At 66.1% G+C, this 16203-nt stretch overlaps 1 protein-coding gene across 1 annotated transcript in view; it reads right to left on the bottom strand.

Moving 5' to 3' along the window:
* Window positions 1-1874: 1874 nt before the first annotated feature.
* Window positions 1875-16203, bottom strand: part of NFATC1 (nuclear factor of activated T cells 1) — a 71437-nt gene continuing 57108 nt past the window's right edge. The window contains 1 exon segment of the mRNA XM_028524080.2: window positions 1875-2848. Coding sequence (XP_028379881.2) covers window positions 2799-2848 — 50 coding nt within the window. The 3' untranslated portion in view covers window positions 1875-2798.

Here is a 16203-nt window from a genome sequence, read left to right on the forward strand (position 1 = left end):
CTGGTGCCTGGACGTGTTTCCTTGCAACCCGAGACCAACCTCGAAGAGGTGGAACGGAGTGAATGTATATTCCCGGGAGCCCAGCCTCGTTGGCAGAAACCATCCATCACTACAGATTCGTATTTTCATGTCTGGGGAAACGGGCTCATAAAGACTCTTTTTGGAACAAATAGCTTCCAGTGTCTCCTTCGGAGACAAGCCTGGTCCTCCCAGCCCAGCTGGCATGCTCTCCGCAGGGGCCTCGGGGCTGCAGGCCCCTCTGTATCGGGGGCTCGCGGGTGCCCTGTGGGGCCCAGCCTTCCAAGTCTGTGACATGGCCGTGTCCCAGGGCTTGTGAGCACCTGGGCCCTCTCCCGCCCCGCCCCCCAGGGACCACCAAACCCTCCTGTGCGACTCCCTCGTCCCAGGGGGCTGTGTGGCCCCCTCCAGGCACAGCGCAGAAACCCGGCCAGACAGACGCAGTGTCTGGGAACCCTGAGGGTCCCCCAGGACCGGTCCCGCTCTGCAAAGCTCTGGGCAAAGGACGCAGGAATGCCTGCGTGAGCCACGCCCTGCATGGAAACACTGTTTCTGACAACTCGGGGCGGGATTCACCGGCAGTCCCAGGTTTCACACTTGGCTTACGAGGGACCGGGAACATCTTCCCCCCCAGCAGCGCCCAACGGGACATTCGGGTGGGAGGGGCGCGGCCTCGGGAGCGAGGGGAAGGAGACGCGGTTACCCGAGGAGGGGTGCAGGCACACGCCGGGGCGCGTGTGGCCCAGGCCCCGCCCTGGCGCCCCCCCCCCCCCCCCCCCCCGGCAGAGGTGTTAGGCACAGGCGAGTGCTCCGCCCCCACGGGCCTGGGCGCTGCGCCCACGTCCACCACGGGCTCCCCCAGAGCGTGGACGGAAGACGCCCCACCCCGGGCCGGCGGCCGTGTCAGCGCAGCGGCAGGCTCGCCCCCCGCCCCGGCCGCCCGCCCCCGCGGGAATGACTCACTCCCAGCCCAGAGCGTCCGGCAAGCGAGTGCTGCTTTATTGCATCTAGTTCCTAACTACAGAGAGCGCCGACGCAGACGTCACACGTCCCCTCCCCGCGGGGCGTCCGTCAGAGATGCTCATGCAGGTCGAGGGCCGAGACGCACGGCCGGCGCGGGGGTCGCCGGCGGGAGGGGCGCCCGCGGGGAGCGGGGCCGTCCGTGCCCGCAGCAGCCATGCCGCTTCCGCTCCTCACGGGCGCGTGCTAAAGTGACAGTATGGCTTTCGGGGGTTTGTTTCTTTTCTGTGAGCTAAAAAGGTGAGACGCGCTCACCCAGAAGAACGTTTTCAGAGCCCTTCCCCCGGGGGGCGAGCTCTCCCGCCCAGGACCTGCACCCGCGGCTGCAGTTCAGGCCGCCTCCAGCAGGGGGCGGGGCCTCCCAAGGCACCAGGATCGGGTTACACGTGTTTCAGCTCCACCATGCTTTTTCCGGTTGCGCGTGGGAAGCCGTTAATGGTACAAAATGCAGCAGTAAAGCCTACACTACCCTATCTGTTAACAGGAGCTCATCCGAAACCCGCTCCAGTCGCCGCACGTCACAGCGTCGCTTTTTGGTAACCGTCTTCTCACACGAAGCAGGGTTGTAAGGCTCCTGTGAAATGATCATCCGACAGCTGCACACACAGTGCACTCCCTCCGAAAGTCGTTCACAGTCACTCTCCCATTTCGCCCTTTGGTGACGCGGGGTGCTCTGAGCACACCTCCTTCCGCTCCCGAAGCGCTCGGTCATCTGCACGAGACGAGACCAGCAGACCTGTCGGGGGGGGGGGGGGGGGACGGGGGACGGGCCCCCGGGGGAGCCGCTGCAGAGCCGGGCCTGGACCCCGGCTGCGCCTCCCCAGACGGAGGCTGCTTACCGCTGGCCCGGGAGCCCTCGCTGGGCGAAGACCGGAGGCCACCTGTTACTGTTCTACATAAATACGTGTCTATATATGTACACACATGCAAACGCAGCACCTGCCCTGTGACGGACAGACTTCTTTTCTTGTCCAGGAGCCTCTCTTGTGCTGGTCGGCCTACTTGTGCTAGGTGCAAAGCCCGATTAAAAAACAAAACTCCAGCATGCTACGGTGAACAGTCCCATGGCTTCAGTGACACCGGGGAGGGGAGATGGCAGGGAGCTGAGATGACGAACTGGAAGATGTCTGAAACGCACCGAGTGAGGCCACAGAACCGTACATCACGGCCACCCAGGAGAAGTCGGGAAAACGCAGGAGACGTGTTAGGGTTTCCTCCCGACGCCTAGCTCGCTGGCCTTCTCTTTGTTCATACAAAGTCTGACAAAGCCTCGTGATAAATGTGTTTATAGCTTTGCTCCTACGAATACTTCTCTGGCAGCAAGTTTAATGCTTAGCCCTGCGATGCCCTGACGCGGAGGCTGGGGTTACGTACGGCACTGCCAGCACCGGAACCCAGGGCGCCGCAGGGTGCGGAGGCGTCGGGCTGCCGGGCGGGGCTGTGCCCTCGGCCGGTCTGCCTCCTGCCCTCACCCCACCGCACCCCTTCACGGATTTCTCCTGGAGATGACTTTTCCTTCGGAAGACGGAGCGGTCCTTCCTTCCTTCCGTCCTTCTGTCCGTCCGTCCTTCCTTCTTCCCAGCCTGCCTTCCGGTTCAAGGGCTCCTTCTCTGTACGTGTAACGAGTCTCCGGCGGGTCGGGAGTTCTGAGTGGTGCCACGCGGTTCGGTCTACTCAGTCCCCAGTCTGCACGCTGGACCTCCGCTGCCACTCGCGGGGCTGACACCACGCAGCCTCCGAGTGGGCTCCCACGCCGCCAGCTACGAGTGGGTGTGGGTGCTGGAGAGGTCGTTCCGTATGATTTCGTTTACTGCAAGAAAACAAACACAGGGAGAGCGTTAGGGAGGCAGGGCTCTGCACAGAACCGCAGGTAAGCAACCAGAGATTCCGCCGGCCGTGCCTTCAGGACGTTGCACGTGGCCTGTGAAGGGAACCAGCTTCCTTCCTGCCTCCAGCCCAGTCCTCGGGGCGTCCTGAGCCAGCGGCCGGGCGGCCCGGGAGCTGGCCGCTGTGCCTGAGGCGCTGGTGGCCGTGCCGTCGCTGCCCTGGCCAGCAACACGACTGGGAGCCGGCCCCCGCCATCCTGGTGCTCCCCCGGGGGTTCCCCAGGGTCCTGGGTGCATCTTCTCCAGGCAGGGGAGCACCACTGAGCCGTGTGTGGGGTCCCACGACCAGCAGCTGGCACCCACATGGAAGCCCCCCCGGGGGGGCCCCCCCCCCCCCCCAGCGACCGCCCCTCGGTCGCGGCTCTTCCTTCGTCTCTGTTTCCGTGGCCGCTGTCGGCCTGTGAGTTTTGGCAGCCGGGGAGGAAATGAGCAAAGGCCACCGTGAGCGGCTGCACAGTGCCCCCTCCCTCCGTCCCCGATGGGCATCCAGATAGGGGAAATGTCACCCGGGAGGCGTCCCCACGGTCCCTTTCCTGACGGAGGTCGGGGGTGGGGAGCGCATGCTCGCGTCACGGAATGGCTGGGCTTCCCTCCGCCGCCCAGATAAACGCCGAGGGTCTCTGCGGAGGCCCCGGCCTGCCCGGGGCGGCTTCCTGAGCAATCAGCCGGTGTGCTCTTCGTCCCTCCACTCCCCTCCCTAAATTGCCTTTCAACGTCCACCCCCCACTGTTTCCAAGGGTAACAACAATAAAACGCCGTCGGGGGAGCCAGGAACTGTGTCATGGGACCTGATAACACAGCTCCCTGGCACCAGTTCACAGGCAGGAGCCCGAGTTGCCGTCCCCGAGCCCCGGCTCTTCCCGAAGGCGCGGCCTGGCCCGGACCCAGGGCCGCGGCGTCCGCCCACCGGCCCTCCTGCTGCCCCGGCCCTCCCGCCCGCAGAGGACAGGCTGCGACCCTGCCTGAGACTCGGGAGTGACGTGCAGTCACCTGACACGCAGCCACCTTCCCCGCAGGTGGCGAAGGGAGGGCTGGGGGGACTCCCCCTCCTCTGGGGGCTCCTCACAGCTGCCGGGGGCGTGACGACGCCCGGGGCCCAGACCGGGCCTCAGGGCAGCGCCTGCTCGGGAGTGAGCTCGGGGGGACCCCTCGGCAGCATGCAGGCGGCTTCCCCCCGAACGGCCCCGGGACAGTGTCCTCGCCACCGGCCTCGGGCGCATTCTCCCTCGTCCTCCCGGCGTCTGCCGCCCCAGGCCTCCGGCCGCGCTCCCTCCTGACACACAGGCGGGTGCGGGGCACACGCGGGGAGGGTGCCCTCCTCCCCCATCCCGCCGGTTACACTCTCGCTCGTTTAAGAGGCACGCGTACGGGTTGTGTGTGGCAGAACGTGGCCACATCAAACACCATTTTAACAACAAAAAAATCAGAAATCCTGAGTTTCTACAATGCCACGTCTTGGGGAGCGAAAGGCTCCCCGCACCAAGGGCAGCTCCCCCCGAGCCCGCGGGTGGAACGCACTCAGGGGGACAGAGCCTGTGAGCAGACAGAGTCGTCCTCGGGCGCGGGGACCGCGGGGACAGGGACCGGTGACCCCCCCCCCCCCCCCCCGGTGCACACAGCGCCCCGAGTCTGCCTCTGCAGCTGTCCCCGGGGGCTCCACCGCCACCTCCCTGGCCACCGTCCCCTCCGCTCCCACAGCCGACCCTCAGCCGCGGGCACAGCAGGGGTGGGGCCCGGGGGCAACCCCACGGTCAGCCATCCTGCCACGTAAGGGTGGCGGAGAGGAGGGAGGCTGAGGGGAAGTAACGATGACGGACAAGAGGAGGGAGGCTTTAAGCTGACGATGATGGACAGCGAGAGAAAGGTTCGGGTGAAGTGATGGTGGGCAAAAGGAGGGAGACTGGGGGAGAATGATGATGGAAATGAACGCGAGGTCTGACCCGTGATGCATCGGAAAGTGGGTGTGCACGGTGGAATAACAATGGAAAAGCCAAGGGAGGCCCGATGGGTCACAATGATCGGACGGACCAGGGTTCCCAGGGGCCATCGTGACGGAAGGCAGCCTGAGGGGCCGTCGGAATGGGGACTGGGATGGAAGCCGGGCAGGGAGTGGCGTGCACTGGAGGGGGGGCCCGGAACGTGAGCCACCACGCGGAGCAGGCGGTGGCCTGAGCTGGAGCAGGGCGCTTGTCGAGGGGACCCCTGGTGGGTGGTCCTGATGAGGCTGAGGCTGAGAACAAAGGCCTGAGGGGTGATAATTCTGGGAATGGGAAGGCACCTGGAGTTTACTCACTGTGGGAACTGAAGAGGGGGTTCCCGGGGAGAAATGATGGCGTGAACACGGAGGGAGGCCAGAGGGGTGGTGATCACGGGGAACGGCAGGCTGGCCTGGGGGGTGACCATGGTGGGTGGCCACGGTGTAACGGTCCGGGAGGCGGGAGGGGGGCTGGAGGGTGTGCAATGACAGGGTGCCCCGAGGAGTGGGGGGTAACGATGGGGACTGATCGGGGGTCTGAAGGGCAACGGTGTCGGGGACTGAGGAGGGGTCTGGTGCAGCGAAGATGTGTCCTGGGGAGGGAGTCCGGGGGGTCACAATCATGATGGGGACCCAGAGGGGGGATCCTGAGTGTCATCACGATGGAGAACGGAGGGCAGGCAGTCAGCGACGAAGCTAGAATCTTCTAGTTCCTCAAGTTTACGCAGACCGCAGGAAAATAACATCTGTTTGACGAGATGAAAGGGGAAGGAACTTCAGAAGTGGGCTTCCCCTAGTGCCCACGGGGGCACCTGAACCTGGCGGGAGCGCTCGCCGTGGGTGGGAGTGGAGAAACCACCCAGCGTGTCCTGAGCGGTCCAGGGCCCTGGTTCCCGCCGCTGCGTGGCTACACCGGTGCCGGCCCTCCTGTCTGACCCCGCTGGGGCCATCAGGAGAACCGGGGGGCCGGAAGGGACCACCGAGTGAGCAAAGTTCCCCGTCTGTCATCGCGGTCGGGTGGTTTCTGATGAGCAACTGCCCCCGCCCCCCTCCCAGCGACGTGTCGGCTGGAAGGGCCGGTCACCGGGTCCTGTCCCGTCCAAGCCCAGAAACGCCAAGCTGGGGTCACAGACGCGCGGACACCCTCAGGACCGGCCCTGAGGCCTCCACAGGCCTGGGCCTGCGAGGCAGCGAGCCCAGACGGACAACCGCACACTGCACGGTGGACGGCACCCCACCCGGCCGTCCACACAGCCGGGGACGGACACCCGCAGAGCCACACTCTCGTCCGTGGGGGCGTCCGGGCTACGGCCCAGTCGGGCAAGCCCCGACGGCTCCCGTGTCACAGACGGACGGAGAGCCCCCCGAGGAAGGCCTGGGGAAGGCCAAGGGCTTGCCCGGGTGGCTGGGCTGAGAACCAGGCTCGGGCCCCTCTGGCCCCACTCCTCCTCGCCCGGCCACAACTTCCTATCTCCCTTCCATGAGGTCACGGCTCCAGGTCCACAGGAGTCCGCGGCCGCCCGGGCTCCACGGGGGCTATTTCGGGAGTGGCTCTCTCTCTGATGTGGCCGCGTCGGCGCCGCCCACGCCTTCCCACAACGCCTTCCCTCCGCTGACAGTTTCCACTTCTTATTCAGCTTTTCCACCGACGCCCAGGTCGCTGCTCTGCAGAGGTATTTTGAACGGCAGGTAGCATGTGACCCCGCTGCTCGTCAGAGCCCGAAAGCGGAACCTGTGCTCTGCCTCGCGTCAGATGTCCCTCAGCAGGATGTGGTGAGCTGTTACACCACAGTTTGGTTTAATAAGAAGGGTTTTTTCCCTCGTATTTAATTTTTCTCTAAAATGCTCCTAAGGTGGAAACTATTGTTTTTTTCTAAAACTCCTGTGGCAGTTTGAAGCCTCGTTCTAATCGGGGGTACGCATGCAGGATGTGTGTGTCATGCACCCCGAGTCCACCTCTGCACACGCAGCTGAAATTCAGTGAAAGGGAAATCGCGTTTTTTTTTAAATACAAAAGCCAAAATGTACAGCTTTTTTTTTCACCTGTACTTACAGTATCTGTAAACAGAAACTAAATTCTTCCTGGGATGACACGATCTCTCAGCTCTTCACAAATTGTGCAAGTTAAGGTGAAAAGTCCTTTTTGAAGTGAAATGTTTGCACTTTCACATGAGTTTCTTCCTTTTGATTACGGTTCTGAAAAGGCTGGCCCGGAGCCGCCCGCCGCAGCGGAACATCCAGGGCCACTCTTGGTCCCGCCCACGGGCGCCGTGGGACCGCCGAGAACAGCCCGGGAGGGAGGGAGTCGTCCCGTCCGAGTCTGGACGCCGTTTCATGCCTTCGCCCCGCGTTCGGGGGAGGTGCCCCCACGCTCCTGAATTCCCGGCTTCCGGAAGCCGCCGAGGGTCTGAGACCCCACTGCAGGGCTGGGCAAAGCGCTTCTCCAGCCCAGGGGCCTGCACAGACTCCGCTCCGGACCTCTCCTCCGAGGAAGGGGGGCAGGCCCCGTGGCTGTGAGTGCCGTCCCGCGGAGACCACGGAGGGTCCGGCGGAGAGGCGGACAGGCTGGGGCTGGGACCCGGGGACCCGGGCATGGCCGCCGGCCCACACCCGCTCAGCCGGCGGGTCTGCCCACTTCCAGACTGCGCCCGCTGGCCGCGCTGCAAACGGACAGGTGGACACAAGTTGTTTCCCATTACTTCCCAGGAAGGTCTCGCAGGGCCCGAGAGCCGTGGCTGCCCGCCCCCCCCTCCCCCCCTGAGCTGATGCTGGGAGGGTGGACGGACCCAGGGCTGCTGCTGGCCCCTCCCTGCCTCCGTCCAGCGCTACCGTCCCTCCGTCTGGCCCCCGCTGGCTCCCCCTGCGAGGGGAGGGGGTGAGGGCACAGCCATCACCTCCCTGTCGGGGGCAGCTTCTCTCCAAAACAGCAAGCCGCCCACACCCACCGCCGACACCGCACACGCGCAGGTGGTGTCCTGCCGGAGCCAGGAGCATTTCCTCTTCGGTCATTTCTTCAAACACGTTTTTGTGAAAAAGGAAAACAGGGACGCGACCAAAGGAACCGCGTGGGGCCTGTCCGATCACCCGTTTTCCGCTGCGTTGTGAGAACTCACTTGACGCGTCAGCACTTCCTGTGCCCTGACACAAAGGGCGAGGGAGCCCGGGGCCCGGGGCCGGTCTCGGCCTGGGGATTGCCCACAGGCCACCACGGCTCCCTTCAGGGGTCCCGGCCGCCAGGCCCCGGGGTCACGGTTTCTCATGGGAAAGGCAGGTGGAGGCCCTCCCACCGGGGCACACGGCCATCGTGAGCGGACACGCTGGTGGCGGCCACCCGCCCGCCCTGTAGGCCTCCTCCTGGCCGGCTGGGACCCGCAGGGCCCTGACCCAGGCCCCAGCCGCATCTGCTGGGTTCCGAGGAGGGCAGTGAGCCACATGACCTCGTCCGGTGACCGGGGCTTTGTCACCCCCGGCCTGCCCCCTGCTCTCCCCCAGTGTGCTTCTGTGTGGAGGGACTCGGAATGGGGGACGACGGTGTCACTTTGACCTGCAGGAGGAAAGCCCGGCCCTGATGGTGGGTGTGTCCCCGAGGTCCCCGGAAGCACAGGACGTTAGGTGACCAGAGTTCACGCATAAACAGAACCCGGAGGGAAAGCAACCCCCCCCCCCAGAGTGACAGCAACCACAAAGAGCGTATCTGGGTGGGCTTGACCTCAACGGTGGCCCGACATCCCGTGGACCAGACGCTGCCCGGGCCACGTGACCGTTTCTGAGTGAACTCTGAGGCCCAACTCCTGAAGGTCCTGATTCCGCCACGCTCCTCAGGCCTGCATCCGCCTGCGTTCACGGCACAGCCTCCAACCTGTCACTCAGACACGCGCGCGCCAGCGGCCGGCGCTGGGGGCCTGCGGCCGTCCTCCCGAAGCCCCGGCGAGGTGTCCCTGCACCCTGGGCACGCGCTGCCGGGAGACGGGGCGTCTGCGAGACCAGGCCCCGCTCCCAGCCGGCCGCTGAGGCCCCAAGGGATGAGGCTCCGCGCAGGGTGGGGCCCGAGGGTCCCACCCGTGACCACACAGGCTTGGCCGAGGCCCCTTCCTGCTCTCTGCATCGGGGGCTTCTCAGTCACTGACGCCGGAGGAGCAGACAGACCAGGGCTCCACGTGCTGGGGGACGGGGGGCACTCGGCCTCCAGGGCCTGGCGCCCAGCTCTCTGGGGGGGGGGACGCTGTCCTCGTCATGAAGACAGGGTCGGGGGGGGGGGGCAGGAGGCGAGCCAGTCGCCACAGAGCAGGCAAGCCGCGTCAGGGGAGGGATGGGCCGCTGTGGGTGGGATGCGGGGCCGTCGGGTTCCGCAAATGTCAGCAGGGCGGGCGGGGCCGCGGGCTGGCGGCTCCCCCGGCCTCCGGCCTGCTCTCCAAAGGGCACAGCAGTTGCTCAAGTGCTCCATCAAAGGCTCCAATCACCTGCCTCTGTCAAGAAAAGACCTGTGTGCACGCCCTAGCACTTTCTGGTAAACTTTCAGTTTACTGATTGTCGGAAAAAGATGAAAATTGTCGGGCACGTGAGTGAAAGTCACCGTGGTCTGAAATTAATGCAAAGTCTGAGCTCAACCACAAGGCACACATGTTCTCACCGAAGACTCAAGATGGCGGCCGGGGCGGGGGGGCCGCTGCACCCCAGTTCCCGCGCCTCCGACAGGCGCCCGTGCCCCTCTGCTCGTCCGGACAGACGCCCGGGCGGGGTCTCGTGTCTGCCCCCAGGACCAGCAGTGCGGCTGGTCCCTTCGCGGACACGGCCCGGAGTGACAGGCAGGCAGGCCCCAGGCCGGGCCCCGGGTGCTGCGGCCCCGCCAGAGGCCGGGCTGTGGGGCGGGGAGGCCGAGGGTTAGGGTTAGGGTTAGAATGTTCTAGGTGGGGTTTCCCCCCGACACTGATCCTAGCTCCTCAGGAACCGGGTTTGGGCTTAAAGGACAAGAAATCGGGTTCCCAAGTGTTAACCCGGCCATTGTTTTACCCCTGCTTTAAAAAAAAGAAAAGAATTAAGATGGATAAGGACGATGCTTTGCAAAGAATACATTTCCCAGTTTTTAAAACCTGTATTTGTCGCCACAGGTGCCCACAGGCTTGGCCACACGCAACTTCACAGCATCCCCCCCTTTTCCGACGGCCGTGCGGCCCCACGGAGGAAGCCCCTGAACCAGGACTTGAACCCGTGGACAGGGCTTGCCTGCTGCCCCTGCGCGAGCGCGAGAGTCCGGCAGGGACACCGTCGTCTCCCGGCTCCGGTTTTGGAACCGGCTAAAGCGCTGGTTTTCCGTGAGGAGAGCTACTCTCTCTCAAAGGCCGTGGCTGCCCTTCAAACCAAAGCAACCCGGGGGGCAAACGAGCCTGGTGACCCCCTCCGGAGCCCACACGGGGGGACCCTCCCCAGGCTGCCTCCCGGCCCTCGGACGCGCTCTGCGGAAGCCCGCAGCCGGGGAGGGCAGCGCAGACACAGGCACACGGCCCCCCGGAGGCTCCGCCCTCCCGCCCCACGCGGGGCCGAGGTGCAACCGTCTCTATTTTTAAGGGGATGCCGAAATAGCTTTCTGAGGAGCAGAACAAACCAGGAGAGGCATTCCTTCTCGTTCCTAGAACCAGGAGGTAATTTTAAAAAGCCCTTTCCAACTTTCCCAGAAAACGCACCTTCGGCTATAGTTAGCACTGTAACCCAAGAGCACGGCAATTTAGGGGGACGCAGGAAGCCAGGGGCATCGCGGGCAAACCCGCCTTGAGAAGCAGCTTCCGGGAAGCGTCCCGGCCGCCGGCCGCCCTGCCCGCCCACTCTGGGGCAGCTGGGGCTTTCTCCCGGGCTGGGGTGGGGGGGAGCGGCCCCCCCCCCACCGTCTGTGGTTTCGGTGGGCTGTGGGATGCCCGTGCTCACGGTGCCCACTGGCCCTCGTGGAAGGAGCCGCCGTCGGTGTGAGCCGAGGACACAAAGACTCCACGAGGACAGCCGCTCAGAGCCACGACTCAGACACGACAGAGGGCGGGGGCGGGGGGAGCAGAGCCCACGCCTTTGTTCTGGGGGGACAGTGCCTCTGGCCCGGGGTGGGGGGGAGGCCCCCCCCTGGGGGGGTGCCAAGGAAGGCGAAGTGGTCTCTCTCATGCGGGTTTTGACGTCTTCAGAAGAGGCGACCTCCTTGAAAGTCTGCCGTCGGCACCTGATCCTTCTCCCCCGCCCCCCGCCCCCCGCCGTGGCCCTGGGTCAGCAGCCCCCCGGGGGCCGGCCGTGTCCACCACGGCCGCCTGGGCTGCCACCCCGGCACGTCCTGCACCGGGCGCCGCCTCGGCCGGGGCCTCAGCAACGGGGGACCCGGCCACGCGGGCAGGGCCAGCACTGGAACTCCGAAAGTGCAGAGTTGCAACATCACTAAACTCCTCTTCCACTTTCTGCTTTTTTTTTTTTTTTCAAAGGTGTTTTGCAAAGCAGTGGAAAATAATGCAGTTTCTCAAGTTTCATTAAAAAGTGAGCTCTCGTGTTACCTCGGGTGTCCTGGACCCACTTCAGCCTCCACTTATTTCTGTCTTTTTAATCCTCATCAGCCACCGCCACGGGGCCTGCTATTTTGGGCGGAGCGAGCGGGACAGCGGCGGGGCTGCCTGACAATAAGCCACAGTTTTAATAAAACATGACCCTCCCCCCGGACGCGGGGCCGGCTGATGAGCACTGTTGTTACACGGGACTGCCAGCCATTAAACCAGAATAATTTTCCTACCTTCCGAGGTGCTGCTTCCCTATTTAGCCTGAATTCTCCAAATAACGCGAACGCCCTGGGTGGAAACTCCGGCCCCCGTCCCCGGGGGGACCGCAGCCACGTGACCGGGCGTTCCCGCGGGCCGGACGCCTCGCCTCCCTCCGCTGGGTGCCCAGGCGGGCGGGCGGGCGCCGGCCTCCTCTCCTGCCCGGCAGTTTATCTGGTGCCGGGCGTGCCCCGCCACCGCTCGCTGGGGTCATTCACCCGCCAGCGAGCTTTTCTCCAGGGTCCCCCCGTGACACTGCACAGTGTGTCCCCCAAACTGCATAGTTCCTGCTTGAACAGAGCTAACAGAACCGAAGAAATAAAAATCACACACGCCCCCTTTAACTAAAACATCAACATCAACAACAAACGGGTCTGGGGAGGGAGAGGCCACCGCTGGGCTGGTCGGGGCAGGGAGGGCCCCTCCGCCAGGCCACTGGCGGGGGGGAGGTTCTCTCTCTGCACTGTTCATGTGTGAGCTGGGGGGGGGGGGGACTCAGGGTCAGAGGCCGGAGCCAAGTGTTCCTGTCCTCTTCGTGGGGCAGGGAGGTGGCGGTAACGGCCAAGAGCCGCTGCATCTGGCTGCCAGAGGGCCGCCACGGCCCACCAGCCCGGGGGCCGCTCGGCCCCGCCAGGTGCGGGCCGGGAGCCGGGGCCACCCCAGGTGCCAGGGCCGGGCCAGGGGATGCTGCTGGGCGGGAAGGGCCGGCTCCCGAGCTCGCGGGAAGTGAAACCACACCTCTGGGCTCTAATCGGGGGGGCCCTGAACAAACCCTCACCTCAGCACAGAACCATCAGTGAGTCTGCCGGGCGTGGCCCTTGCACGGTGACCCGGGGAGGACACGGCCGCTTCCGGGGTGCGAGTGCAGGGGACGGAGGGGAGGGGGGAGGTCTGGGACCTGGGTCTCAGGGTCTCGGCGGCCGCCCGTGACGGACATGATGAAGTAGGGGCGCCCCGCCATGCCGACCCACCGCTGGGTCTGGTGGGGGGCATGCAGACCCACCACACTGTTCATGCTACTCTGGGGGACGTGTGACATTTTCGTGCTTAAAAACCAACACTGTCTCCAGAGAGGCACTGGGGCCCAAGGGAAGCCGGTGATTGGCCGGTGAGCCCACCACATCTGGCCGGCTCTCTGGGCACCCAGGGGAGGCAGGGACACCAGGGCGAGGCCACGGCGAGGGGCGTGCTGGACCTGGACCCGCAGCACACCCGGAGGGCACCGGGGCTGCCCCTGCTCCTCGTGGCCCCGGGGACCGGCCGCGCCACGTGGAGCTGGGAGGGACAGGGGTTCTCAGGCCCCACCAAACTGGGGCATCTGAGCGGAGCCCGGGTCGGAGCCGCACCCACACGAACGTCGGAGAGTCGGCGGGCAGTGGGGGCGGCCGGGGGGCACAGGGAGGGGCCGTTTTGTACCTCAGGAGCACCTGCCCTCAGTTCACCCCCCCCTTCAAAGTGCCCCAAACCTTGCTCACGTCTTCAAGAAGAAACTCTGCCCTGTGCCCTGGCTCTTTTTTTGTTTTTTTTTAACTGAAAACATAACACTACAAGTGACATCGGCTTGAGGCTTGAGGATCACCTAGAAACACGAAGGCGTGCAGGGTGGGGTGGCGTGCAGGCTGGGGCGCAGCCGTGGGGCTGCAGGGGGCTGCGTGATCCTGGGACCTGGGCCCTGGGACCCCAGCCACTCTCCGTCTCAAAGAGCCGGGCACTCACCTGCGGGCCAGGGGTCGCCAGCTGGCAGGTCCCAGGGCCGACCGCGGCCGACTCACCCTGTGGCAGACGCCCCCCACACAGGCCTGCAGCCCACCGGGCACGCCCTCCCCCCACGCACAGCCCCCCGCCTGGTGCGGAGCCCCCACTTCCCAAGGCTGCCTCTGCCTCTAGCCTCCGGCATCTGCTCCCGGACCTCGCCCACCCCCACAGCGGGGGTCCCGCACACGGCCACGTGAATCCACTCGTCCCAGGCCCACTGCCTCCACAGCCCACTCAGCCGCCAGCTCTCGGCTCTGGGCAACCTTCGCTCTTTCCCTCTCGCTGCCCAAGCGAGTGCTGTGGGGACAGACATCTGTCCCGGAGAGCCCCCCGGGCCCCCGTGGGGAGACCCACCTCCCCCCGCCCTGGGTCTGCTCTGCCCCGGCGGCATCCAGGCGCGCCCGGCACCCTGCCCTGCAGCCCGGCCCTGAAGCCGCACCCAGGACGCCCGAGACCTCTCCTGGCCCCCTGGAGCCCCTTCCGGGCCACAGGTGTCTGCTGGGTCCCACCCTTGCTGCACGGTGCTCCGTGGGCTTGTCCACACCCCCGCTGGACGGAGCCCGCCCTGAGCGTGAAAACCGTGCCTGTGAGTGTGGACGGCACTGACCGACACAGCGCCTGGGCTTGCACCCCGAGAGGGTCAGAGCGGAGACGCCAGAGGCGGCGTGGAGAGAAGTGTGTGCAGCCCCCCGGCCGGTCCGTCCCCCTTGAAGGCCCCCAATTTGGAAATGGGAGGAAGGAGAGAGGTGAGTCAGAAAAACACAGGCAAACGAGCCAGGTCCCATAACCTCCAGGACGTATTGACCCCGGAGTGGAAAGGAACGCCCGAGATTGAATTTCAGAATCGATTATCCGATTACTAATCTTGACGGAAGCTGTTCCGGCCCCGCGAGTAACCAGCAATTCGTCAAAGCGCGTTCCTGTCATGCGAGGCGCGGCCTGGGCACAGGCCGTTCCGGGCTGGTGATCGCACACGAGCGGGCTCTCGTCCCCCGAGATCGAATCAGCGGGGCCGCACGCATGAGTGCCGGCACGCACAGTGAGGACCCGCCCCTGCTGGCCGCCCAGGCCCGCAGCCCCACGGGACCCCCAGACCCCCCGTCGGCCCAGGGGCTGGGGCGGGGGGGCCCACGGCCCTGCACAGAGCAGGCGGGGCCACCAGCGGCAGTTTCCTTCCAGAGTGTGGACAGGATGCCCGGGGTCGCGAGCAGGGGCCGTGGTGCGGCCGGGGACACCTTCCCGAGCTCGGCGGGGGGGGACTTCTGCCCACCACCTGCTCCCACACCTGACAGCTGGGGACCCTCTCCTGCAGTCCCACTGCGCGTGGTTCCTGCCTGGGCCGAGGAGCCTGCTCAGGGGCAGAGCGGACAGCTGTTGCCCCGGCCCTGGGCTCCACTCCTCTCCAGGTCCCTCCCGACCCCCCCCCCCCGGCCCCCCCCGGCTCTCTCTCGCCGTCGCCCCCACGGTTCCCCCGGCGCCTCCTGGGGCGCTCGATGCACAGCGGCACTGCCCTGTCCTCTCGACTGTGCCCCAGATTCTGGCCGCTGCCTGGTGTTGGCCCCACTCTCTGGGCCCCGCTGTGGTGCCGAGGGGTCGGGGACCTGGCCTGCTCTGTGTGCACACCACCACCCGGTGGAGCCGGAGCCCGGCGCAGGACCCACACACCGGGCTGCTCTGCGGCTGCGGCGGAAGCTGCGTGACGCCCCCGCCCGCCCCTGTGCGGGAACGGCCCCCCCCCCCCCCCCCCGCAGGAGGGCCAGGTCCTGCCTGGGAATCTGCGTGGTGCCTGCCTGCCGCAGGTCTTTCCTTCCGGGCGGCCGCGAGCTACCTGTCTGGAAAATGTGGTTTTAACTCTTACGCTGGTTTGTCTAAGTGTGTTTTCCGAAGAAGCCCCAGAGGAAAGACTGACTCTGTGGAAACCGAGCGGCTTGGAGGCACCTGCGAGCCATCGGCGTTCGCCGGGCGGGGGGCCAGCGAGAGCCCCCCGCCGCCGCCGGGCCGAGGCTACCGGGGCCGGGCAGGGACGGAGCCCCGGGCGGCGTGGGAGGGGCCCCGAGGCAGAGTCCGGGAGCTGGGGTCCCGCCCTGCACCCCCACGAGCCGAGGGACGTTCAGCATCCAGTTCCGTGGTCAGGAGCAGGAACGCCCCTGTTACCAAAGGCCCCGAGTCCAGCGAGCTGGCCGGGCGGAGATCCCTGGACTTAATCACAGGGACCAAGTGCCTTAAAAAACCCCCGTGTGCATGCGTGTGCGTGTGCGTGTTCACAGACCTGACGTGCGGGGCCACGAGGCCAGAGAGCAGAGGGCAGCTCGCTCCACACTGGGGGGCTCCCCTCACCGGTGGGGGGGGGCACCGAGGGGAACGGCCGCCCCCCTTCACACCCCACTCCTCACGCGCCCAGGAGGCCCGGGCGCTGAGCACCCAGCAAGGGGGACAGCCGAGGGCAGTGCCGGTTGGGAGCATGCTCGGTGGTCACCACACCCACTCGGCCGGAGGCCGCGGGGCCCTGGGACCCGAGAAAACAGGACGCCTGCCGGAGGGGCAGCCGTGGGCGGGTAGGGCCCGGCAGTGCACCGCGGAGCGAAAGCTCCCTCAGAAGCCCCAGCCCCAGCAGGGTCCGCCTGTCCGTCCACCCGCCGCCACCGCACGAGGCTTCGGTCGGCATGATCGCGGCAGGAAGCTGCACACGGGTGGGGAGCTGGCCCTGGGTCCCTGGGGCACCTCAGGGGTCCTGGGGCACCTCGGGGCTCCTGCGGCGATGAAGACAAGT

Source organism: Phyllostomus discolor, chromosome 9 (assembly GCF_004126475.2).
Source record: "Phyllostomus discolor isolate MPI-MPIP mPhyDis1 chromosome 9, mPhyDis1.pri.v3, whole genome shotgun sequence".
Classification (NCBI taxonomy): Eukaryota; Metazoa; Chordata; class Mammalia; order Chiroptera; family Phyllostomidae; genus Phyllostomus; species Phyllostomus discolor.